The sequence below is a fragment of the Schistocerca gregaria genome, chromosome X, assembly GCF_023897955.1.
Source record: "Schistocerca gregaria isolate iqSchGreg1 chromosome X, iqSchGreg1.2, whole genome shotgun sequence".
Classification (NCBI taxonomy): domain Eukaryota; kingdom Metazoa; phylum Arthropoda; class Insecta; order Orthoptera; family Acrididae; genus Schistocerca; species Schistocerca gregaria.
Genome location: NC_064931.1, coordinates 382,333,690 through 382,360,498, shown reverse-complemented (window position 1 = coordinate 382,360,498; position 26,809 = coordinate 382,333,690). Strand labels below are relative to the sequence as shown.

Sequence of the window (26,809 nt, the reverse complement as noted above, 5' to 3'; positions counted from 1 at the left end):
TGTTGTTCAGTCTATAAATACTGAAAGAAGGAAAAACTGTCAGCTCTTAATGATTACAACATTACCACTACTGACACTTTATTAATCAAAGTGAAAAAGCATTTATGTTGTAGGGTTGTTAAACTTGATGAACACTTAAGATAGACAGAACCAATGAGACAGTGGTGTTAATTTTCAAAGCAGCACTTTATATTTGACCAAGAATGCTATTAACTTTTTGCCTGATGATTTCATATGAACAGCACCTTGTGGTTACCTTAATCATGACACTGTGCTATACAAGCACTTGTCCCTTCTCACTTCCATATCCTAAAGGAAACATACCCTAGAACCCTTATTCATCAAAATCTCTATTAATTCCTGTACAACTGTCCACTTCTTCTCAATCCATATTGAATCAACATGGTAAGATATGGTCCAAACCATCCCTAAACAAAAATGTCCCTCTTTAAATGAACGACAACCCTGGTAAGTAGAGCTTCAGTGTAGGAATCTTGCACTGAAATGTCAGCCTCCCCATGGTCTGTGGCATGGGAGGGGGAAGGGTGGGCTAAATTCAACTAATCAAATTAAACAATGAAATAAACACAAAGGCAAGAGGAACAACTTGGGTAAAACTTTCTGTTCTGCAGCATATAGTATTCAAAACATGAGACATGAATAACATCACAGCTGTTTGAAACAAAGTCTGGACACCTCCTATTTCACAATAACTTGTATGTAAATTTGCTTACTGGTGTTGTAGCTCTGATAATTCACATCATGAGGGAACATCTTACCACTGAGACCTTGCCCATTTTAAACAGAGTGATCTATGTGATTGTTGAATTGGAAGCTAATATTAACTTCAAATCATTTGTGCCTATGCACCTGATTACACTTCAACAGATGATGATCTAGAACAGTTCTATGAAAAGTTGACAACAGCAAAAATTTGAAAACCATCACATTTTCCTTATTATTTGGCAATTGTAATACCAAGATAGGAGTGAAGTCAACAGAAGACCATCCCTTTATTGCCGGTTTTCAATTTCCTGTGTGAAACTAAAGAGCACAAAAATGATGACTTTTCTTAACAAAGAATGTTTATACTGCATGGACATACTTTACACATAAAATCCAAAAAGAAAGTGGGCTCAGAAAACCCCTGGTGGCATGGGTAAGAATACAATAGATTACACACTCACATCTAACAACTGAATGTGCTCAGATGTGTCAGTCATAGACTGCTTCAGGACAGGGAGTGACAATAGGCTAGTTGGAGGCAGCATCAATATTAACACTCAATGTGAGAGATGTGACCTGCAATAAATGAGTTGAAAGAGGAAAAAAGTGAACTCAACCAATGCACAGACCAGAAATCAACAATATAAAAGTAAAGAGGAAAATTAACTGAATAAACTCCCACCAGAAATTACAGCAGTGCAGAAAGTCGGTTTGTTCCAAAAACAGAAAAGTCTGAGGTTCAGTCTTGAAACAGAACAATTTATAGAAGAAAGGTGAAATGCTGACAGAAGTGCACCCAAATAAAGATATCTTGACAAAAATATAAAGAAAAATATCAGAGGAGATGCAAAATGAAAAATAGAACACTGTTCAAGGAGACCATCAAAATCACTGTCAATATGGGAATCCTTCTTTTCAGTCAAACAAAAGGGAAGCTTACAATGCACAAGATTTGGAATGAGAAGTTGTTACCCAAAAGAAACAAAAATGTTAAATCCATCCAGACTTTTCATTGGAAGCTCTACAATCAAATCACTGACAAACCAAAGCCTAAATGTCTTGAGGAAGGGAAGTGTTGTGACTTGCTGATCTTTCAAAGAGCCGTCGCACAGTTATGTACATCCTCTACATGCGGTGCTGTCTGCCAGCCATGCAGCAGCAGTGCCACCTAAGCGGCCAGCCAGCCAGTGGCCGTTAGACTTGGACTCAGTCATGATTTGACTGTTAAAGTGTACACACGTCTTACTCTGTTTACTTGATCTATGACTTTCATGTATTGCATCTTCCTTGAAATATGTTTGTTCAACTTGACATTATTACAGGAAGATTCCACAGTATTGGAAAATTGGTGACAACATAAACAGGCCTTTTACTCTTTTATCTTTCTGTTTTGGGGTTAGTGCTAAAGACAGAATTCTTAAGAAACTTATTTTCAAAGTCTATAATGATTATTACATGTGTTGTGTACTCATAATGTTTATAGTAAAAGAGACAGAGAATGCTCCAAAAATGTGAATCCTGCATGGTAAATAAGCTTTATGCTTCAGACAGAAAAAAAATAATTCTTGCAGTTATTGATTTATTGTATTTAGTTTACAGTGGGTGCATTTGTGTATTATTTGTAACCACAATCTGGTACCTAAATGTTGTTATAGGTATGAGAATAAAACTCATTGATATGTACTTTCAGTATATCCACTGCTCGCAGCCATGTCTTCTTGAGTTGCAAGCTGTGGTGACTTCAGAGCTTGTTCAAGTAACACATTACCTGGTAGTCTTCCTGGTGATAGTACAACTGAATCTTGGCAACAATACAGGCTAAGTCAGGCAAATCTGTGAAACATGAGTTATTTCCTAGATGACACAGAATTATCCTGCTAAATGCACACAATTTTTCATGTAATTTCCATTGAATAATCTTTGTGATGCTTCTCTTAAGGTATGAGCTAAGGCTATCAATTTATGGTTTTCAGCCCAGGAAAGTTATCCTATGCATAAATTGCAACCAATATTGTTTTTCACATTGTGATTTAATTCTGTCCTATCCACCAATGGGGCAATAAGTGCAGCTGCAGCTCTTCACTCATTCTAAAGGAACACAGTCACCTGTAAGGTGAAGGGTGCTTTGGCTCTCAGTTCCAGTGTTGCTGATAGTCAGATTTACAGCCATTCCATTACAGTGCTACACACATTCACACCAAAAAACAGTGAGAAAATCTTAAAAATATTTCTCCACAAAAAGTCAGCTCATTACTTCCAGCACTCCACAGCATACATGCAAAGACCTTACGATAGGCCAAATGCACAACTGACAACTCTTTCAATTCCTGCCAACACAATCTCCCATTTTTGAGATTACACAATTTTATTTTTAAAATGCCACATTTCCACTGTCTTGTACAGACTGTTTCAAAGCTGAAAATGAGTAATATCTTTCTGACAAATGCCAATACAGGCATGCTCATATTACAAATACTTAATGGTTTACTAAACTAGGGTTTCATCATGATAGGTTGCATTTCATTTTCATCAGAACAACATGTGTAAGGGATAACTTCCCAAACCAGCTCCTGCATTGTTTTGTTTGTGAAATCAGCAGAGTGCGTTGTCCTGTAGTAGCAACATGTGATACAGTTTTGTCAGCCACTTTTCTTATACCATGACTGAAGGTGTTTCGGTTGCTGCAATAGACACATACAAGGGGAGGTTTTTTTTAGTGAACTACACACTTTTTGAGCCATTAGCTGCAAACTGTTATGTTCAAACTATCCTTTGCTTGAGTAGGCTATATGTCTTTTATTATGGCTCAGTCATTAATTTCTTCATAAGATGTTAACATAAAGGCACAATAACCCATTATCACTAATAGCGCTGCACAGGAATGCTCAATGAATGAACTGATGATGTTCAAGCAAACATGCAGTAATTATCACCCCCTTTGATTTTTGTTGCTTCGAATTAGAGTATGCAGTACTCATGCATCCAACTTCTGGACCTTGCTTATCAAATGCAAATGGCACACAACAGTTAAATTGTTGCAGTTCAGCACTAGCAATGGTTAGTCCAAACAACAAAGGCTACTGCGAGTCCGCCAAATGTAATATTACACATCTGGGGCACAAAGAAGGTGGTTTGTGTGGAGAACTGCTTCCCATGGTTGTGTCCATTACAGCTGCCATCCATTGACAGCTGTTGAGATGTATTGTGGTCACCATATAATTATAAGAATACTGACCAAGAAAACTGCAGAAGGTGTTGCTACTGTATAAGAACACCCATCTGCACACTGTTCATTTCACTAAATAACCTACTGAAGAGCTTGACTAGAAAACATTCTCTGCAACACTTATTCTTCTAGTCTCCCACCCACAAATGTTTGCATTTTCTCTCTCTATATTGAAAACAAGAACGAATATTTCTTTGCAGAAAGAATGGTGTTGACATACTGATAAGTGAAATATTCCTGAGGTGACATAGTCTGTCATTTAGACCTCCTGCTGGAGATTTTTCAGGAAGATGTTGTTATCAGAAAAAAATAATATACCTTTCTATGGGCATGTCATGTCAGATCTATAGTTGGGAAAGTAGGGTACAGATCATGAAGAGGGAAATGGATAGTTTGTAGTTAGATATACAGGAAATTAGTGAAGTAAGGTGATAAAAGAACAGGCCACCTACTTCAGTGAGTACAGGTTAATCAACAGAAAATAAAATAGGGATAAAAGAGGCGAAATACCAACAATGAATGAGGTACATTACTATAAAAGCTGTAGTGAATACATTATCATAGGTAAGGTAGACACAAAGATAAAAATCACTACAGTGACATACACTATGTGATCAAAAGTATCTGGACACCCAATAACATTCGTTTTTCATATCAAGTTCATTGTGCTGCCACTTGCTGACAGGTACTCCCTATCAGCAATCTCAGTAGTCATTAGACATCATGAGAGAGTAGAACGGGGCACTCAGCTGTGCTCACAGAATTCTAACCTGGTCAGGTGATTTGGTGTCACTTGTGTCATACGTCTGCACACAAGATTTCCAAACACCTACGCATCCCTAGGTCCACTGTTTCCAATGTGATAGTGAAGTGGAAAGATGAAGGGACATGTACAGCACAAAAGCATACAGGCCGTTCTCATCTGTTGACAGACAGAGACTGCCGACAGTTGAAGAGGGTCATTGTGTGTAACAGACAGACATCTATCTAGAGCATCACACAGGAATTCCAAAATGCATCAGCATCTACTGCAGTATCACGACAGTTACGTGGGAGGTGAGAAAACTTGGATTTCATGTTCAAACAGCTGCTCATAATCCACACATTATGCCAGTAAATACCAAAGGACACCACACTTGGTGTAAGGAGCATAAACGTTGGATGATTGAACAGTGGAAAGACATTGTGTGGAGTGACAAATAACGGTACACAATGTGGCAAGCCGATGGCAGGGTGTGGTTATGGCGAATGCCTGTTGAACATCATTTGCCACTATGTGTAGTGCCAACAGTAAAATACGGAGGTGGTGGCGTTATGGTATGGTTATGTTTTTCATTCAGGGGCCATTCGCTCCTTGTTGTTCAGCATGGTACTACCACAGCTCGAGCCTACATTGATGTTTTAGCACCTTCTTGCTTTCCACTGTTGAAGAGTAATTTGGAGATGGTGATTGCATCTTTCAACATGCTCGAGCACCTGTTCATAATGCATGGCATGTGGCGGAGTGGTTACATGACAATAACATCCCTATTGTGGGCTTGCCTGAACAGAGTCCTGACCTGAATCCTATAGAATACCTTTGGAATGTTTTGGAACACTGACTTGATTCCAGGCCTCACCATTATACATCAATACCTCTCCTCAGTGCAGCACTCCATGGAGAATGAGCTACCATTCCCCAGGAAACCTTCCAGCACATGACTGAATGTATTCCTGTGAGAATGGAAGCTGTCATCAAGGATAAGGATGGACCAACACCATATTGAATTCTAGCATTGTATAAGTATGCCTGCTAGCTCCTCAGACAGAGAAAATATTGAAAAAAATATATGATGAGGTACAAGAAATTATTTAGACAGCTAAATGAAATGAAAATTTAGTTATGTCAAGGACTAAAATTTGGCAGTAGCAAGAGAAAGAAAAATAGTAAAAGGAAATGAACCTGGAGAAGGAGTGAATGGGGAAGTTGTCTTATAGAATTTTACACAGAGCACAATTTAATCATTGCAAACACTTAGTTGAAGAATTATGTAAGAAGTTGTATACATGGAAGAAATGTGGAAAAAGTGACAGGATTCTGTTACATTACACACTATTAAAAACAAAAAAGCATTATCTTGCTTAAATGTAGGCCCAGGATTGTGTGAGAAGAAGGAGGGTGAGCTGAATATTGTCAACATACCACTGTGCTGTAAGACCGAGCGAGGTGGTGCAGTGGTTAGCACACTGGACTAGCATTCGGGAGGACAATGGTTCAATCCCATCTCCGGCCATCCTGATTTAGGTTTTCTGTGATTTCCCTAAATCGCTTCAGGCAAATGCCGGGATGGTTCCTTAGAAAAGGTATGGCCACTTTCCTTCCCCATCCTTCCCTCACCCAAGCTTGGGCTCCGTCTCTAATGACCTCGTTGTCGACGGGACGTTAAACACTAATCTCCTCCTCCTCCTCCTCCTCCTCCTCCTGTGCTGTAAGGGTGTCTGTTATGAAAAGAAATGGCACCCACACTATCAAATCTGATTGTCTGGCAGTATGGCAGGTGACAGCCAGATTACTATCTTACCTCTGTCTGGGAAGTCTCCAGATATATCTTCAGGTTGGAATCTCATTGACTAGAGTAGAATTGTCTTCACTGATGAATTTCATTTTGAACAGAGTCCTGATGACATTTGAAGATGTGTCTGGAGATGCAACCGAATGTGGTGGGATACCAATCTTACTGCTGCTCACCATTCGGCCTGACAACCATGACTAATGGCTGGGGTGTGAGTTTTTTCACAGTATGGTCCCTTTGGTAGTTATCCTTAGCATGTGCACTCGGACTTTTGTTTGCAATTCATCTTATATCAGTAATACAGAAATGTCTCTCTCAAAATTTTCTTCTGCACATATTTTGTACAGTAAATAGTTGTCAAAGACGCAATCTGGCAACACAGTAATCACATGTGTAATAACTACGTATGTCGACTTATAGCTGTAGTTCTGTGCAGTTGGTGTAGTGGAAAGTGAGTGTTTTCGATTATAATGCAGGAGGTTGAGGGTTTGATTCAGGGTCAGGGCTTACTCATTTCTGTTTGTTAAATGTAGTCTGTATGGTATGGTAGCTGGCCTGTTAACTGTCATATAATGATTACAGTGGGTCTGCCACAAAACATTTGCAGTTATATACTATGAACAAAGAAATGTAAGTACAAGCCTTTTGCACATTGTGGATGCAAATTGTTTTGCACCACTGAATCTAATAAATTCAAAACCTGTTTACTGTGTACCATCCCCCAGTGGTCCCTTCAAAATTATTCGCAAAGCATATTGCTTGCCCTAATGGCCTAAAGAAGTGTAATGGACCTGAATATGGCAAGAACAATAGTTGGTATTAACCAGTGGGATTGGGGGAGGGTACACACAAAACAAGTAATGACTTAATTCAATTGATACTGACAGATTTAGCAGCAGCAAAGTAAGTGGCAATGCCCAAGGTACGAAATATACAAAATTCACGCAAGCAAAAGCAAGAAATGTGTTCTGAAATTGATAAATTTGTTCTCAAATTTAATTTTATGTATTAGGAGATCTTTCCTGAGCATACTTGTCTGCAGTGTAGACTTGTTCAGAAGTGAAAAATTGATGATAAGAAGTATCAACCAGATTAGAAGAGAAGAGAAGCATTTGATATGTAATACAAAAGAAGAATTTAAAAGATTGGGTGAATAGATTGAATAACAAATTAAGAGACACTGAATCAAACTGTATTATAAATAAGTTAAAAGTAAAAGATGAGATAAAGGTGGGATAAGTTGACAGGACACATACTGAAGCATCAAGGGACAGTCAGTTTGGTAATGGAGTGAAGTGCTGTGGATAAGAATTGTGGAGGGAGATGATTTTTGACTACGGTAAGGAGATTCAAGTGGTTGCAAGGTGCAGTTTGATGTGGAGATGAAGAGACTTGGCCAGGACAAACTGCATCCAAACAATCCTTGGGCTGAAGATAATCAACAATATAGTTCATATTTCCAATGATAGATCATAATTTTCTGATCTATTTTACTAAACATACATAATTTACTTACTGTTTTATTCTCACTCTTTGTTTCATGGTTATTATTACTTCACTACAAAATGATCAGTTAATCCAAGATCTATGACAATATTCCTAAAGAGGTATAGTTTGTATCTTCTTGGGAAAAAAAAAAGAAAAAAAAAACATGGATTGTTTACAGAAATGTCATTTTAGCATTATATTCTTCTTTATTACCAGTAATGTAAAAGTTGATGAAACCATACTGTAATGTTCTGATTTATCTCCCGTAAGCAAACCAAACTGACTGCAAATGTAGATCATGAAATGAATAAACCACAATGCATAACATTTCATTACCGATAAAGGGAGAGGCGGATGATAACTGGCTGTTTGTCAAAATTGTAACACCCAGAGAGAATGGTTTGTGTGAATCCAAATCTAAGGGATCTGTAGGAATGTATTCCAACAGCAACAAGTAGATCCTATGACTACAGTTAATTGTCACAGCAGGTCAAGCATGCCATGCCCCAGGCTTGAGATGTGCCTATCATCCACATGACTGTAGAGGTGGTTACAGATAATTTCTTGCTTACATAAAATGGAATTATGTGCCAGCTTTATTGCAGCACTGCTGACTGGTTCTCACCAGACTCTGGTAGTTCATTTAAATGCAACTTAAATCCACTTCAAACCCACAGCTGGTATTACAAGTTGCAATACGTGAGGTTGTTGTCACTTCCAAGTAACTGTTTTCATGCAATTCTTGTGAAATATCATTCTTTAATGTAAATGCAACAAATGATGTCTCAAACAAAGCTGTATTGTAAATAATGAAAATATTCCCTTTGTTTCTCCATTATAGGAAAAAAAATCTGTATTAAATAATCTAATGTGGTGTTATGTCATGAGGGTGTCTGAATATACTAATGTAGTGAAGGTGTTCATGCATCTATTTAATAAAGACACATTACTTCCAAATGAATAAAAGGATGAACAAATTCTCCAGAAGGAATGACATAGGTAAAGAAAAAAACAGAAGCTATAGAATGTGAAGTTGATTGGAAGTATTCAGCACCTCTGGGATAATGCATTCTACGAAAATGTAGCACCAGAAGAATGAACTATGTATTTCATACATGATAGTTGAAGGGTTACAACTGCAAAATGATGGTAAATAGGTGGACTCAGAACTGCCCCCCCCCCCCCCCCACATGTTATCAAAAAAGTTTGTATTACGTCCATCTCGGTAATTGAAAATCCATCCAGTGAAGTGTGAAAAACATGAAGTTCGTAACCAAAATGACACAGTAATATCAAAAGTTATAACAGCAGTCAGTGCCACCATTTGAAATGGACAGAATAATCAGTCTGCAAGGAAAGAGTCAGCCATACCAACACTTTTGGCTCAAACAGGTCACCCTGTTTATATTATATTATGTTATACATTGGTTAGTGTGAAGACCTATAGGTAACAAAAGAGACTTTAACATCATAATGAGTGAGTACCAGACCACACAATTCACTCACAGTATGGTATGACAACCATTTTATGTGTATGGTCATAACTAACTGTACAGTTTCTTCCAGCATGTTTATGCAATACTGGAGGAATATAGCTGTTTGCTCATATCAGCACTGATAATTTGAATTCAGATGCTGTACAGTCTATTGGCCATGCTGTTTATTGATGTCCACTGCCTACAAATTAAATATATTTCACTCTACAGTATTTTCATTGTTGCTCTCATCTTTAGTCTGAAGTCTGGTTTGATTGCGCTCTCCATGCTACTCTATGCTGCGCAAGCTTCTTCATCTCCTAGTGACTTCTGCAACCTAAATCTTTCTGAATCTGCTAACAGTATTCATCTCTTGGCCTCCCTCTATGATTTTTAACCCCCACACTTTCCAACAATATTATACCAGTGATCTCTAGGTGTCTCAGAATGCATCCTACCAACCAGTCCCTTCTTCAAGTCAGGTTGTGCAACCAATTTCTTTGCTCTCCAATCCTATTCAGTATTTCCTCATTAGTTACATGACCTACCCATCTAATCTTCATCATTGTTCCATAGCACTATGTTCCAAATGCTTCTATTCCATTCTTATCTAAAATGTTTGTCATCCATGTTTCACTTCCATGCATGGCTGGACTCCATACAAATACTTTCAGAAGAGACTGACATTTAAATCTATACTCAGTGTTAACAAATTTCTGTTCTTCAGAAATGCTTTTCTTCGATTGCCAGTCTAAATTATATATCCTCTCCACTTTGGCCATCATCAGTTATTTTGCTCCCCAAATAGAAAAACTTATCTACTTCTTTAAGTGTTTCCTAACCTAGTTCACTCAGCATCATCTGATTTAATTTGACTACATTTCCTTATCCTCATTTTGCTTTAGTTGATGTTCATCTTATATCGTCCTTTCAAGACTCTGTCCATTCCGTTCAACAGCTCTTACAAATCCTTTGCTGTCTCTGACAGAATTGCAACATCCTTGGCAAACCTCAACATTTTCATTTCTTCTCAATGAACTTTAATTCCTACTGTAAATTTTTCTTTGGTTTCCTATATTGCTTGCTCAATGTACAGATGGAACAACATAGTGGATAGGTTACAATCGTGTCTCACTCCCTTCTCAACCACTGCATCCCTTTCATGCCATTCAACTCCTAGAATGCTGTCTGGTTTCTGTACAAGTTGTAAATAGCCTTTCCCTCCCTGCATTTCACCCCTGCCCCCTTCAGAATTTCAAAGATCGTATTCCAGTCAACTCAGTCAAAAGTTTCAATAGGTCTACATATGTTATAGATGTAGGTTTCCTTTTCCTTTACCTGTCTTCCAAGAGAAGATGTAGGGACAGTATTGCCTCACATATTCTTTCATTTCTTCATAATCCAAGCTGATCTTCTCTGAGGTCAGCTTCTACAAATTCCTCCATTCTTCTGTAAAGAATTTGTGTTAGTATTCTGCAGCCATGACTTGTTAGACAGATAGTTTGATAATATTCCAACCTGTCAGCACTCGCTTTCTTTGGAATTGGAATATTGCAGTATTCACAAACTCTTTGTGTATTCTACCTGGCTCATACATCTTGCTCACCAGATGGAAGAGTTTCATGTTGGCTGGCTCTCACAAGGCTATCAGCAGTTGTGAAGAAATGTTGTCTACTCCAGAGGCCTTATTTTGACTTATGTCTTTCAGTGCTCTGTCAAATTCTTCTCAGAGTATCATCTATCCCATCTCACCTTCATCGATGTCCTCTATCCATTTCTGTAATATTAACCTCAGGTATTTTTCCCTTGTACAGATGCTCTATATACTCTTTTCAGCTTCCCCTTCTTTGCTTAGAACTGATTTTCCATCTTGTCTCTTGATATTCGTACAGGTGGTTGTATTTTCTGCAAACATCTCTTTAATTTTCCTGCAGGCAGTATCTCCCCTTCCACTAGTGGCATGTCCATCTAAAACCTTACATTTGTACTCTATCCACTCCAGCTCTGCCTGTCAATTTCATTTTTAGACATTTGTATACCCATATGTTTGCTTCATTTACTGCATTTTTATACTTTCTCTATTCATCAATTAAATTCAATGGCCCGAGTTAGGCATGAATTTCTGCTGGACCGCATCTTTTTAACTATTTGATATTCTGAGCCCTTCACTATTTTATATCCCAAAGCTTCCAATTCTTCTGTTACTTTATTCTTCTCCCCTCTTCTTGTATATTGTTCCCTAATGCTCCCACTGAAACTCTCAATAACCTCTGGTTCGTTCAGTTTGTCCAGGTCCCATCTCATTAATTTCCTCCCTTTTCACAACAAATTGTGGTCAGAGTCCAGATCTGTTCCTGGAAATATATTATAGTTCACAATCTACATCTACATCTACATGACTACTCTGCAATTCACATTTAAGTGCTTGGCAGAGGGTTCATCGAACCACAATCATACTATCACTCTACGATTCCACTCCCGAACAGCGCGCGGGAAAAAAGAACACCTAAACCTTTCTGTTCGAGCTCTGATTTCTCTTATTTTATTTTGATGACCATTCCTACCTATGTAGGTTGGGCTCACAAAATATTTTCGCATTCAGAAGAGAAAGTTGGTGACTGAAATTTCGTAAAAAGGTCTCGCCGCGACGAAAAACGTCTTTGCTGTAATGACTTCCATCCCAACACGTGTATCATATCTGCCACACTCTCTCCCCTATTACATGATAATACAAAACGAGCTGCCCTTTTTTGCACCCTTTCGATGTCCTCCTTCAATCCCACCTGGTAAGGATCCCACACCGCGCAGCAATATTCTAACAGAGGACGAACGAGTGTAGTGTAAGCTGTCTCTTTAGTGGACTTGTTGCATCTTCTAAGTGTCCTGTCAATGAAACACAACCTTTGGCTCACCTTCCCCACAATATTATCTATGTTGTCCTTCCAACTGAAGTTGTTCGTAATTTTAACACCCAGATACTTAGTTGAATTGACAGCCTTGAGAATTGTACTATTTATCGAGTAATCGAATTCCAGTGGATTTCTTTTGGAACTCATGTGGATCACCTCACACTTTTCGTTATTTAGCGTCAACTGCCACATACCACACCATACAGCAATCTTTTCTAAATCGGTTTGCAACTGATACTGGACTTCGGAGGACCTTACTAGACATTAAATTGCAGCAGCATCTGTGAACAATCTAAGAGAACTGCTCAGATTGTCACCCAGGTCATTTATATAGATCAGGAACAGCAGAGCTCCCAGGACACTTCCCTGGGGAACACCTGATATCACTTCAGTTTTAATCGATGATTTGCCGTCTATTACTACGAACTGCAACCTTCCTGACAGGAAATCATGAATCCAGTCGCACAACTGAGACGATACCCCATAGGTCCGCAACTTGATTAGAAGTCGCTTGTGAGGAACGGTGTCAAAAGCTTTCTGGAAACCTAGAAATACGGAATCAACTTGACATCCCCTGTCGATAGCGGCCATTACTTCGCGCGAATAAAGAGCTAGCTGCGTTGCACAAGAGCGATGTTTTCTGAAGCCATGCTGATTACGTGTCAATAGATAGTTCCCTTCGAGGTGATTCATAATGTTTGAATACAGTATATGCTCCAAAACCCTACTGCAAACTGACATCAATGATATAGGTCTGTAGTTAAATGGATTACTCCTACTACCCTTCTTAAACACTGGTGCGACCTGCGCAATTTTCCAATCTGTAGGTACAGATCTATCGGTGAGCAAGCGGTTGTATATGAGTGCTAAGTAGGGAGCTATAGTATCAGCGTAATCTGAAAGGAACCTAATCGGTATACAATCTGGACCTGAAGACTTGCCCGTATCAAGCGATTTGAGTTGCTTCGCAACCCCTAAGGTATCTACTTCTAAGAAACTCATGCTAGCAGATGTTCGTGTTTCAAATTCTGGAATATTCCATTCATCTTCCCTGGTGAAGGAATTTCGGAAAACTGCATTCAATAACTCCGCTTTAGCGGCACAGTCGTCGGTAACAGTACCATCGGCACTGCGCAGCGAAGGTATTGACTGCGTCTTGCCACTTGTGTACTTTACATACGACCAGAATTTCTTTGGTTTTTCTACCAAATTTTTGAGACAATGTTTCGTTGTGGAACGTATTAAAGGCATCTCGCATCGAAGTCCGTGCCAAATTTCGCGCGTGTGTAAATTTTAGCCCATCTTCGGGATTTCGCGTTCTTCTGAACTTCGCATGCTTTTTCTGTTGCCTCTGCAACAGCGTTCGGACCTTTTTTGTGTACCACGGGGGATCTGTTCCATCTCTTACCAATTTATGAGGTATGAATCTCTCAATTGCTGTTGCTACTATATTTTTGAATTTGAGCCACATCTCGTCTACATTTGCATAGTCAGTTCAGAAGGAATGGAAATTGTCTTTTAGGAAGGCTTCTACTGACACTTTATCCGCTTTTTTAAATAAAATTATTTTGCGTTTGTTTCTGATGGATTTGGAACAAACTGTATTGAACCTAGCTACAACGACTTTGTGATCACTAATCCCTGTATCAGTCATGATGCTCTCTATCAGCTCTGGATTGTTTGTGGCTAAGAAGTCAAGTGTGTTTTCGCAACCATTTACAATTCGCGTGGGTTCGTGGACTAACTGCTCGAAACAATTTTCGGGGAAAGCATTTAGGACAATCTCAGAAGATGTTTTCTGCCTACCACCGGTTTTGAACAAGTATTTTTGCCAACATACCGAGGGTAGGTTGAAGTCCCCACCAACTATAACCGTATGAGTGGGGTATTTATTTGTTACGAGACTCAAACTTTCTCTGAACTGTTCTGCGACTGTATCATCGGAGTCTGGGGGTCGGAAGAAGGAGCCAATTATTAACTTAATGCGGCTGTTAAGTATAACCTCCACCCATACCAATTCGCACGGAGTATCTACTTCGACTTCACTACAAGATAAACCACTACTGACAGACACAAACACTCCACCACCAATTCTGCCTAATCTATCTTTCCTGAACACCGTCTGAGACTTCTTAAAAATTTCTGTAGAACTTATTTCAGGCTTTAGCCAGCTTTCTGCACCTATAACGATATCAGCTTCTGTGCTTTCTATTAGCGCTTGAAGCTCAGGGACTTTTCCAGCGCAACTACAACAATTTACAACTGTAATTCCGACTGTTCCTTGATCCAAGCACGTCCTGTATTTGCCATGCACCCTTTGACATTGCAGCCCATCCCGTACTTTCCCGAGGCCTTCTAACCTAAAAAACCGCCCAGTCCATGCCACACAGCCTCCGCTACTGGTGTAGCTGCCAGCTGAGTGTAGTGAACTCCTGACCTATTCAGCGGCACCCGAAACCCCACCACCCTATGGCACAAGTCAAGGAATCTGCAGCCAACACGGTCACAAAACCGTCTGAGCCTCTGATTCAGACCCTCCACCTGGCTCTGCATCAAAGGTCCACAGTCGGTTCTGTCGACGATGCTGCAGATGGTGAGCTCTGCCTTCATCTCGTAAGCAAGACCGGTAGCCTTCACCAAATCAGATAGCCGCTGGAATCCAGAGAGAATTTCCTCAGATCCAAAGCGACACATTAGTGCCAACATGTGCCACCACCTGCAGCTGGTTGCACCCTGTGCTCTTCACGGCATTCAGAAGGACCCTTTCCACATCAGGAATGACTCCTCCCGGAATGCACACGGAGTGCACACTGGATTTCTTCCCCTCCTTAGCCGCCGTATCCCTAAGGGGCCCCATTACGCACCTAACATTGGGGCCCCATTACGCGCCTAACATTGGAGCTCAATCTGGTTCCAAAATCTCTGTTTACCATTATACAATTAATGTGAAACTTTCTGGTGTATCCGAGTACCTTCAATGAATACAACCAATTTTCTGGTTCTTAAACCAAGTTTTAGCAATGATTAAATTATGCTCTGTGCAAAATTCTGCCAGGTGGCTTCCTTTTTCATTCCTTTCTCCTAGTCCACATTCACCTACTACTTTTCCTTCTCTTCCTTTCACTTCTATGGAATTTCAGGCCCCCATGACTATTAAATTTTCATCTCCCTTAACTGTTTCAATAATTTCTTTTATTCCATCATACATTTCTTCAATCTCTTCATCATCTGTGGAGCTAGTTGCAATATAAACTTCTATTACTGTGATGGGTGTTGGCTTCGTGTCTATCATGGCTACAATAAAGCATTCACTAAGATCTTCACAGTAGTTTACCCATGTTCTTATTTTCTTATTCATTATTAAACCTTCTCTTTCATTACCCCCATTTTATTTTGTATTTATAACCCTGTATTCATCTGACCAGAAGTCCTGTTCCTCCTGCCACTGAAGTTCACTGATTCTGACTATACCTAGCTTTAACCTCTCTATTTCCCTTCTGAAATTTTGTAACCTACCTGTCCAAGCTCTAATCCACAGAACACCAATTTTGTTTCTCCTGATGACATCCTCCTGAGTAGTCCCCACCTGGAGATCTAAATGGGGGACTCCAGAACATTTTGTCCAAGAGGATGCCATCATCATTAGTAGAGCTGCATGCCCCTGGGAAAAGTTATGGGCTATGAACAACACCAGCACAGCAAGGCCATTTTGGTTGATGTTACGAGACTAGATCAGCCAATCATCATGACTGTTGCCCCTGCAACTACTGAAAAGGCTGCTGCCTCTCTTCAGGAGCCGCACATTCGTCTGGCCTCTCAACAGGCACCCCTCCATTGTTGTTGCACCTACATTATGGCTATCTATATCACTGAGGCACACAAGCCTCCCCACCAATGGCAAAGCGAATGGCTCATGGGGGTGCTGGTGGGGAGGGGGTGGGGGGGGGGGGGGGGGGGGGACGATGACAATATACTTGTAATGTTGAGCAGAAACATGTTTTGAGATGAGCCCCGCTTTATGTTGTATAGTGAGGTCCATGTACTTTACAGCTACTATGATGATTGATCTGGTCATGCAAATCTTTGAGCAGCATAGGAGATGAACTCAAAGCATGATGGTGTTGAGGTGCCACTGGGTTGAAGATGTGTTCTGGATTTAAGTGCACTGAGGACAAGATTAACAGCAATGTGTTAAAATAGTTGTTTCATTAGCATTATGATCGAACTATCATCTTTGATATATTGTGAACTGCTAAAAGCATGTGGATGAAGACCTCTAGTGAGCTCATTGATTTGTTTACTGTGAAGATTGACAGTGAACGCACTACTGTATTCTTGAAACACATCTGAAATCATGCAAAATTATACCTACATTTCCTGCAAACAACTGTGAAGTGCAAGACAGAGGGTACTTCTCCTAGACATTAGAGCTTTTTCCCATTCTTTTCAAATATGAAATGTGGAAACTGTGATTGCTTATACCTTTGTGTCATATAAGATATCTTCAATTACGATTTTGTCCATTTCACAAATAGCAAGTTGGAACTTCTCCATCTACTATTATTGTACTGTATTGATAACTACCTATTTCTCTACTTATATTTTGACTAAAGACAATACATGTATCTTACATAATATATCTGAGATGGCCACAATACTGTACACACAAATTTCTCAATAATTTATTATTCAAGTGGTTATTTTCAACTTGCAGATTATAGTGGTATAGTTAGTTTTGTTGAGAACCATGATCATCAAGAGTAATGTACACCTGAAATTACTGTAACAGCACCTAATGGAGTTACTGAAATGAGTTAATCAGTAGTTTTGTGGGGACTGGCACCACTCAGTGTGAAGTTCCCAATTCATGATATCCATTAACTATCTTTGTGTGTCAAAGATCCAACTAACTTAACAGATAATTGTAATTAAAGTTCAGACATACATAGATTTATTTTTGCTATTCGATACACTATATCTGTCTAATTCATAAGATCCACATTACATTTGTGTTGCCTTAATTTTTCTGAATCGCATGAAAGCCATTGATATTCATTTAAGTCATTAATTAAGAATTTGTATAAATTAACAATAATTTGCAACAAGACAACTGTACTTGTAAATAGGTAATTCATAGAGGTGACTTACTAAATAGTTCTTTTTTTAATTTCTTAACTAACTATGTATTATGTAAACAAAATTATTGTCAGAACATACAGCAGATTTACAATAGTAAATTTGTACCTTATGGAGTAATAAACTACTACATAAGTACTGAAATCAGAAAATATCCCTTCCCCTGTCAATAAATACTCTCCCCTCCAAAAAAATTTGTAGCCCACACTAGGAGCCAATTGTGCTAACATCTCCATATCACTTGATTACTGAGCACCATGTAGGCATTTATATTTATGAACTTCTTTGGTAAAATTCAGTCCAGGGTTGAAAATCTTAGAGATAACATCATGAAGTACCTCATGTTGCAAGTTTCTAATGTCTTTGCGTTAGCAAAGCAACCTAGAAGTGAGTGGAGTTATTATGGAAAACCTTTAATCAAGTTGGCAGAACAAAGATTTTATCCTTGCTTCTCTCAAATACTAGGCCCATACGATAATGAAATGCATACTGAGACAGAGCAATGAGTGTAAGAGAGAGGCTATCTAGGGATGAAGTGGGTGCACAGTTTTGGACACAGGAAAACACACTAAGAAGCTAATAAATCATCAGTGAAGAATGAAATGTAGGACATGATAACATTCTGAAAGTCTCCTTGCAGTGATAAAACTACAAACATTTAAGCAATGAGGAACGTCAATCTAATACATAGATATAAACCATAACACTTACCCATCCCCACCATCAAGTTAGCTGAAATATAATAACAAAGTGAATTACGTATATTAAAAAATGATGCAAGTTCAAATATAAACATTTGTTGTTTTAGTTAATTAAAGCCTCCTGCTCTGCATATTTATATATCAGCAAAATATTCCAGAACAGTTACAAACATTTCTCAATATAAGCATAGGATTATATTGTAAAGTCATGATTTTGAGTTTTTTAAGGTTAGAAAAGATTATATGAGTATAAATATAAGTGCAGGCCACAGGGATAAAACCTCTTTCTCACTGACTGAAGAAAATACTAAGGTGCTCATGAATTCATACAAGGAAAGGAATGAGAGATTAGTATGGTAGTACAGGAGAGCTTTGAAAACAAGTCATCACAACCACACTGTGAACGTACCAGTAGGAGATACAGTTTCTGATATAAACAAATTTAATTTTCATTAAATAGCTTTCATAAAACAGAACTTATAGTCAATAACATGTATTAATTTATTTTTATCTACTTATTTCTCCTTTAAGGATTTTACACAGTAGAATAAAGAGTTGCAAAATTTATAAATCCATACAAACAATAAACTGCAAAAGTAACAACTCACCACATAGCTCAGATACAGTGTGGCTGAGAGGCACATAAACAAGATGAGCTGCCATTCTGGTACAATGAAGTCCTCAATTACATTCCACCACCAGATAAATGTATGTGTAACATAAATGTACAACTAGCATTACACTTTACAACCATACAATATCTTCTTAAATGAATGCTGGTTGTAGGTCTTTAACCATCCTCATGAAGGTTAGAATACTTAAATTTGCTTCATTAAAGTGAGACAACTGAGAATTCAGTTAATGTTTGTGAATGTTTATTATGTTGTTATGTCTCAAGATGGACATTGTCAGAAAGATTAGCAATGTATTCTGACTCATTTGGATGTCTAAGGGTGTATAGTGAGTTGCTGTCTTTATTACTTCCTCATTTATATTCCACCACCAGATAAATTTAAATGTAGCATAAATGTACAACTAGCATTACACCTTACAACACTGCAATTTATCCTTAAATAAATGCTGAATGTAGGTCATTAAACATACTCATTAAAGTTGGAATACTTAAATTTGCTGCATTAAATTTAGACAACCCAGAATTAAATTACTCTAGAAGCACACAGTTACAGCAGGTGATGCGGCTAATTCCTTAATAGGCATTACCTACTATTAACTACCAGTACCAAAATTTAATAAATACCAACAATAATATTAATTATTAATTACAGTTTCGCACTACATAAAGAAAGCATAAAGAGCGAAAATTTATCAAAATTTTCAAATGAAATCAAAATTCATACTACTAATATTTGAAATACAACAAATATACACTCTAAGATAGAAGCTACTGAAACAGGACTAACACACACACACACACACACACACACACACACACACACACACGACCACAATGACACCCTTCATGGGACAACACTCCAATCATCAGCCAGAACAATACAAAAATTTCACATATGTTCACAAGGCAAATGAAAATAAGTGCAACTGTGGACTGCCAATTATATAATGTGAGACCACAGGAGAGCAAGCAGTGTCCAAGAAATAACTGAGAAACTGAAATGGAAAAGTCTCACACAATGAAGGATAAGATGTGAGGGAATTTACCTACCACATGTAGGTGAAGCTTCATAGGAAGATATAAGGCATAGACTGGTCCTATATGTGTCATTTAAGGAAAGAAAAGGCCAGGAGAATAAAATAAGTGTGACATCATAGAAAAATAATGGAGGAAAATACTTTTAATTTTTGTATAGGTGTAAAGAGAAGAATAATTTCCCAGGACAAATGTCAGACTAATTGACTTCCTGCTATGTGGCAGCAATAGCCAGCTCCTTTCAGAGGCATCTAAATGTCGACCCTTCCTTCCTCTGGCTTAAGCTATTACACTTGTTGTGTAGAATATCATGTAAGGGTAGTTGTGGGTACCAGTAACAGGTTTTTGGCATCTAGCCATTCTGTGTTGTTCAGTTATCATATAAGACATGTATATTAATATGATTACCATTATTTATGATTAACGTTGAGACTGACAAATGACAATACCAGATATTTGACACAAATGTGACCTCTCATACAGTAAAAATGAATAAAGTTGCATGTGTTTTTCAGTTTATATTTAAATTTCTTCACTATGATAAAAATAGAAAACATAAAAATGAAACTGTGGTCATGTAGATTCTGAAAGGTGGAAACAGTACTTACAACATCAGTATTATGAAAAAATATTGCAAGAAACATTTCAAAACTAACAGTGAGCTAACTACAAATACTGAGATTCTGTAGTACAAGTATTGTGGTCTGTTATCAGCTCACAGATCAGATGAGATGTAAATTTCAAAGGAATTTCAAGACACAAACTGAAAATATAGGTACATTTGACAGATAACCCACTCTAGACACTTTACAAAGGAAAATTGCAAACATCTGTATGTTTTGAGAAGCTATTTTAGTTACACAACCAGTTTTAGCATCTAAGTAACACCATCTTCATGCCCTGAGCACTCAGTATATAAATAATTAGATGTATCAGTACTTGCATAAATGGAGCCAGTAATATATGGATGCCATGAATTCATTTAAGGGGTGTTTACTATGAAGGCTTCACTACAATAAACAGAGTAAACATCCCTTAAATGAATTCATGGAATCCAGATACTGATGGCTCCATTTATGCACATATCGATATATCTGATTGTCTATACATGGAATGCATAGGAGCCTGAAGATAACATTATTGAGATGACAAATCTGGTTGTCTTAATAAAAAAGCTTCTCAAAACATACATCTATATGGCAATTTTCCTTGGTAAATATTTGACTGGCCACTGTCCTTATTCACAATGGAACAGGGAACTGTAAATTCATTCTGTTTCATTTCCTTTTCTGAAGATTTGTTATAGATATTTCCTCAAAGCTGCAGTCTTCTATATGGATTAACAATGAGTCATTAAGACATCTTATAAACTCATTACATCACCCTTGACTTCTATGGATGAAATAGTTCATGTAAAAAATATTTTGTAGCTAACTATCAATCTTCTGATATACTCTCTGAGTTTCACACATGGTTTGGTTCTTGAACATGTCATCTTTTCATTCATGGATTCAAAATACCAGAGTTTCAGTTTCAGCAGTTGGGTTGGTTTTGGGTGGGAATTGTGTTGGGTGGAGCAGTTAGAGGGACAGAGTGTGGGAGGCAGGAAGAGCAGTTGGGATGGGTGGCTAGCAGCTCAGAGGAAGCCAGCCAGTTTTCTGGCTAGGACTAAAAGAGAAAGGGCTTGCAGAAGGATGGTCTAGGCTTTTGATAGCTGGGTTCAGAGAATGATTAGGGGACCAAAGAATGTGTTGCAAGTATAACTTCTGTCTGCATAGTTCACAGGAGCTAATGGTGGAAGGAAGGATCCAGATGAATGAGCTTGTGAAGCAGCCATCAAAATAGAACATGTTATCCTCCGGTGCATGTTGTGCCATCAGGTGGACAACTTTTTTCTTGGCAAAAGTTTCTCAGTGGCTATTAATCCCAGTGGACAGCTGGGAAGTTGGTTAATAGTCACACATAAAAAGGTGCACAGTGTTTGCAGCAGAGTTGGTATGACATGGCTGCTTTCACAGGTGGCCCAGCCTTTCATGGGGTAGGACACGCCTGTGCCAAGACTCGAGTAGCAAGTGCTTGGTCAGTGTGGATTGGGTAGGTTTTGCACTTGGGCTTTCCAAGAGGATATGATCCCTGTGGCAGAGGATTGGAACTAGAAGTGACATAAGATTGGTCCAAGATGTTGTGTAGAAAGAACTTATATAACAAGCAAAACCTGGATGTAAGGCTATATTTTCCGAAGAACAAGAAAGTGAATTAGAAGAACATATCTTAAAATGCAGTATACTATTTTACAGGTTAACTACAGAGATGGTGGACAAAATACCTCTTAAATTTGCTGAAGTAAATAATTTGAAGCATGAAAGACTTCAGTTGCATCAGCAGTTTAGAGAAAGTAACAGAAGGTTCCTAGGCAGCTGCTATTTGGCCAATAGATACAACTAAATCAGATGAACATTTCATAGATGTGACATCAGTGACACCTAATGCATCAAATTGGCAAAGAGAAGTGACAGTTGATATGCAGATAAGGCTAGTATTGACATTAAATGTGCAGCAGAAGCCAGTAACCCCTGTAACTGTTTTTGACGAATCAATTCCACTTGATCATATTTTTAGGCCTAATGTCCACAAACTGCCACATCTGAAATAGGAGGCAAATGTCAGAAAATCACATTCAGTTATAAAGCCAGTTCTCCTACAAAAGATATTCTAGGAGAAAAAGAAGAAACAAGAAGCAATAAGGAGCAGATAAAAGAATGTAGAAAACTATATGTTACACTAAGTGTGAAGAACCTTCAAGAATTTAACATTATGATGGAGGTTCAAGAAAAGAACATACCATACAAGAAGAAAGAGGACACTGAAGGAGCTGCATTGGAGAATGAGTATTACTGCCTAATTTTTTATGAAAGTATGAAGATTCTCTCACTAATGATTGGATGAATGCTATAAATGTAATTTACGTTGTGCAAAATTAAGATTCATTATTTAAGTAAAATTTCAGTAATAAATGGTATTCATGACTTTATCAGCTTTCTTTTTTTATTTTGGTTCTTCCTTAAGTGTTTGCAATTAGCCTACTCACCTGTAAGTTTGGCAAACATTGCAAAGGGAATGAGACAAATATCCATTTTATCATCCACGTAATTTAATTTCCACATAGGGAAAGCAATAAAGGAAACCATAGAGAAATACATGTAAATGGAACTGAAGTTCTGGGAAAAGGCATAAACAATTTAAGGTTCACCAATGTTGTAACTCTGGCAGAGACAGCAAAGGACTTGGGAGATCAGTTGAATAGAATTGATAGTATCTTTAAAAGAAGTTATAATGTCAACACAATTATAAAAGTATTAGAGGAGTCTTTTTTATTTGAGCATAACAGCAAGTGATGCTAATAGAAGTAAGAAGGATAAAAATGCAGACTGCCAATAGAAAATCTGAAAAAGATAATTATTTTATTATTTAATGTAAATTTGAGTGTTAATACTATTCCTTGGTGGAATATAAATAATGGATGACAGATTAGATTAGATTAGATTAGATTAGATTAATACTTGTTCCATAGATCATGAATACGACACTTCATAATGATGTGGAACGTGTCAGGTTAATAAAAGATGTCTGTACAAGAAATTACATTACACAAAATATTGCATGACACTAATGATTAAGTTTTTTTTTTTTTTTTTTTTTTTTACTTACTTTATATCTAAAAATTCAGCCAATGAGTAGAAGGAGTTGTCATCTAGAAATTCTTTTAATTTATTTTTAAATGTTAGTTGGCTATCTGTCAGGCTTTTGATGCTGTTTGGTAGGTGCCCAAAGACTTTTGTGGCAGCATAATTTACCCCTTTCTGTGCCAAAGTCAGATTTAACCCTGCATAGTGAAGATCATCCTTTCTCCTGGTGTTATAGGTATGCACACTGCTATTACTTTTGAATTGGGTTGGATTATTATCAACAAATTTCATAAGGGAATATATATACTGTGAGGTTACTGTGAGGATCCCTAGATCCTTAAATAGATGTCTGCAGGATGACCGTGGGTGGGCTCCAGCAATTATTCTGATTACACGTTTTTGTGCAATGAATACTTTTCTACTCAACGATGAATTACCCCAGAATATGATGCCATACGAAAGCAGTGAATGAAAGTAGGCATAGTAAGCTAATTTACTGAGATTCTTATCACCAAAATTTGCAATAACCCTAATAGCATACGTAGCTGAACTCAGACGTTTCAGCAGACCATCAATGTGTTGCTTCCAGTTTAACCTCTCATCAATGGACACACCTAAAAATTTTGAAAATTCTACCTTAGCTACAGACTTCTGTTCAAATTCTATATTTATTACTGGAGTTTTGCCATTTACTGTACGGAACTGTATATACTGTGTTTTATCAAAATTTAAAGAGAGTCCGTTTGCTGAGAACCACTTAATAATTTTGTGAAAAACATCATTTACAATTACATCACTTAGTTCTTGGTTTTTGGATGTTATTACTATACTTGTATCATCAGCAAAAAGAACTAACTTTGCATCTTCATCAATGTGGAATGGTAAGTCATTAATGTATATCAAGAACAGTAAAGGACCTAAGACCGAACCCTGTGGGACCCCGTGCTTGATAGCACCCCAGTTTGAGGAATCAGCTGTTTTAACATTACACGAACCACTTATTTCAACTTTCTGCATTCTTCCAGTTAAGTATGAATTAAACCATTTGTGCACTGCCCCACTCAAACCATAATGATTTAGCTTATCTAAAAGAATTCCATGATTTACACAATCAAAGGCCTTTGAGAGATCACAAAAAATACCAATGGGTGATGTCCGGTTATTCAGAGCATTTAATATTTGATCAGTGAAAGCATATATAGCATTTTCTGTTGAAAAGCCTTTCTGAAAACCAAACTGACATTTTGTTAGTACTTTATTTTTACAAATATGGGAGGCTACTCTTGAATACATTACTTTCTCAAAAATTTTTGATAGAGCTGTCAGAAGAGAGATTGGGCGGTAGTTGTTGACATCCGACATATCCCCCTTTTTATGCAATGGTTTTACAATGGCATATTTCAGTCTATCAGGGAAAACACCCTGCTCCAAAGAGCTATTACATACGTGGCTGAGAATTCTACTTATCTGTGGGGAACAAGCTTTAAGTACTTTGCTGGAAATGCCATCAATTCCGTAAGAGCTTTTACTTTTCAGTGAGTTTATTATTTTACTGATTTCAGAGGGAGAGGTTGGTGGAATTACAGCTGTTTCAAACTGTGCAGGTATGGCCTCTTCTATTAATAGCCTTGCCTCTTCTAGTGAAGATCTAGATCCTATTTTCTCCACAACATTTAAAAAATGATTATTCAAAATATTTTCAATTTCTGATTGTTTGTTAGTGCACTTGTCATTCAATTTTATTGCACTAAAGTCTTCCTGTGCTCTTGGTTGCCCTGTTTCCCTTTCAATAATATTCCAAATTGCTTTAATTTTATTATCAGAGTTACTGATCTCAGACATGATACACATGCTTCTGGACTTTTTAATAACTTTTCTTAGTACCGCACAATAGTTTTTATAATATTGAACAATTTCGGGGTCAGTACTCCATCTTGCTGTTAGATACAGTTCTCTTTTGCGGTTGCAAGATATTCTTATTCCTTTAGTTAGCCAAGGTTTTTTATATGTTTTCTTGGAATTATGTTTAACTATTTTCTTGGGAAAACAATTTTCAAATACCCTTAAAAATGTATTGTGAAATAAGTTATATTTCAAGTTTGCATCGGGTTCCTTATACACTTCATCCCAGTCTAGCTGCTGTAGGCTTTCCCTAAAGTTTGCAATATTTATATTGTTAATTGAACGCACTGCTTTGAAAGTCTGATTTATTATACTGCATGGAGCTATGTCATGTACTGTAACAAGCTGTGCACTATGATCTGAAAGACCATTCTCAACAGGATAAGCATTTATGTCCTTAAACTTATCTTGGTCTATAAAAAAGTTATCTATCAATGTACTGCTGTTCTTTGTTATCCGAGTAGGAAAATCAATGACGGAGCTCAAATTGAAAGAACTGAGTAATACTAAAAGGTCATTCTTCCTATTACACTCTTTCAGGGAATCAACATTGAAATCCCCACAAATGATAATTTGCTTCCCCCTGTCTGACAGATAGCACAACAAAGCATCCAAGTTTTCCAGAAATAGCTGGAAATTCCCTGAGGGGGACCTATACACTGTTACAATTATGAAAGTGCCATCCTTTAGTTTAAGTTCAGTGGCACATGCTTCCATATGTTGCTCTACACAAAATTTTTTAGTTTCTAAATTTTTTGCACTGTGGAAGCTTTTGACATATATGGCAACTCCTCCTCTCATCATATTATCTCTACTTACATGTGCAGCTAATTTGTACCCATTGATGCTAACCTTTTGCATATCAGTGACAATGTGATGCTCAGACAGGCATAGTACATCTATTACATTCTCAGTTTCTATATCTTCTAAACAAAGCAGAAGCTCATCAATTTTATTGTTCAATCCCCCAACATTTTGATGAAATATACTAACATTTTTCATTTTACTTTTGCAACTATCTTGAACTTTTTTGACATCTTTAGTACTTGCATGGCTGAGTTTCCCACTGGACACTGATCTTACACTAACATCAGGCACATAAATAAGACTGAGAAATTAGCTAGGTTTTTGATGAAACCACCTTCAGAGGTATAGAATACACATACATTTATACACATTCATCTCCACAGCTACACTGTACAGGCTGACTGCATTTTGCCAGAACTGCAGCTCAACTCCAATGAATTAATGCATAGGGTGGAGTGACTAATGAGCGAAATGAGTGGGGGGGGAGAAGAGTTTGGGAATGATGGCTAATGGCTGAATGGCTGGAAAGAGA

The 26,809-nt window shown here is 37.8% G+C and overlaps 1 protein-coding gene across 1 annotated transcript in view; it reads right to left on the bottom strand.

Moving 5' to 3' along the window:
• Positions 1–26,809, bottom strand: part of LOC126297751 (calcium-dependent secretion activator-like) — a 1,391,877-nt gene that overhangs the window by 536,635 nt on the left and 828,433 nt on the right. Inside the window, exon 15 of the mRNA XM_049988921.1 lies at positions 18,224–18,244. Coding sequence (XP_049844878.1) covers positions 18,224–18,244 — 21 coding nt within the window. The remainder of the gene's footprint in view (positions 1–18,223; positions 18,245–26,809) is intronic.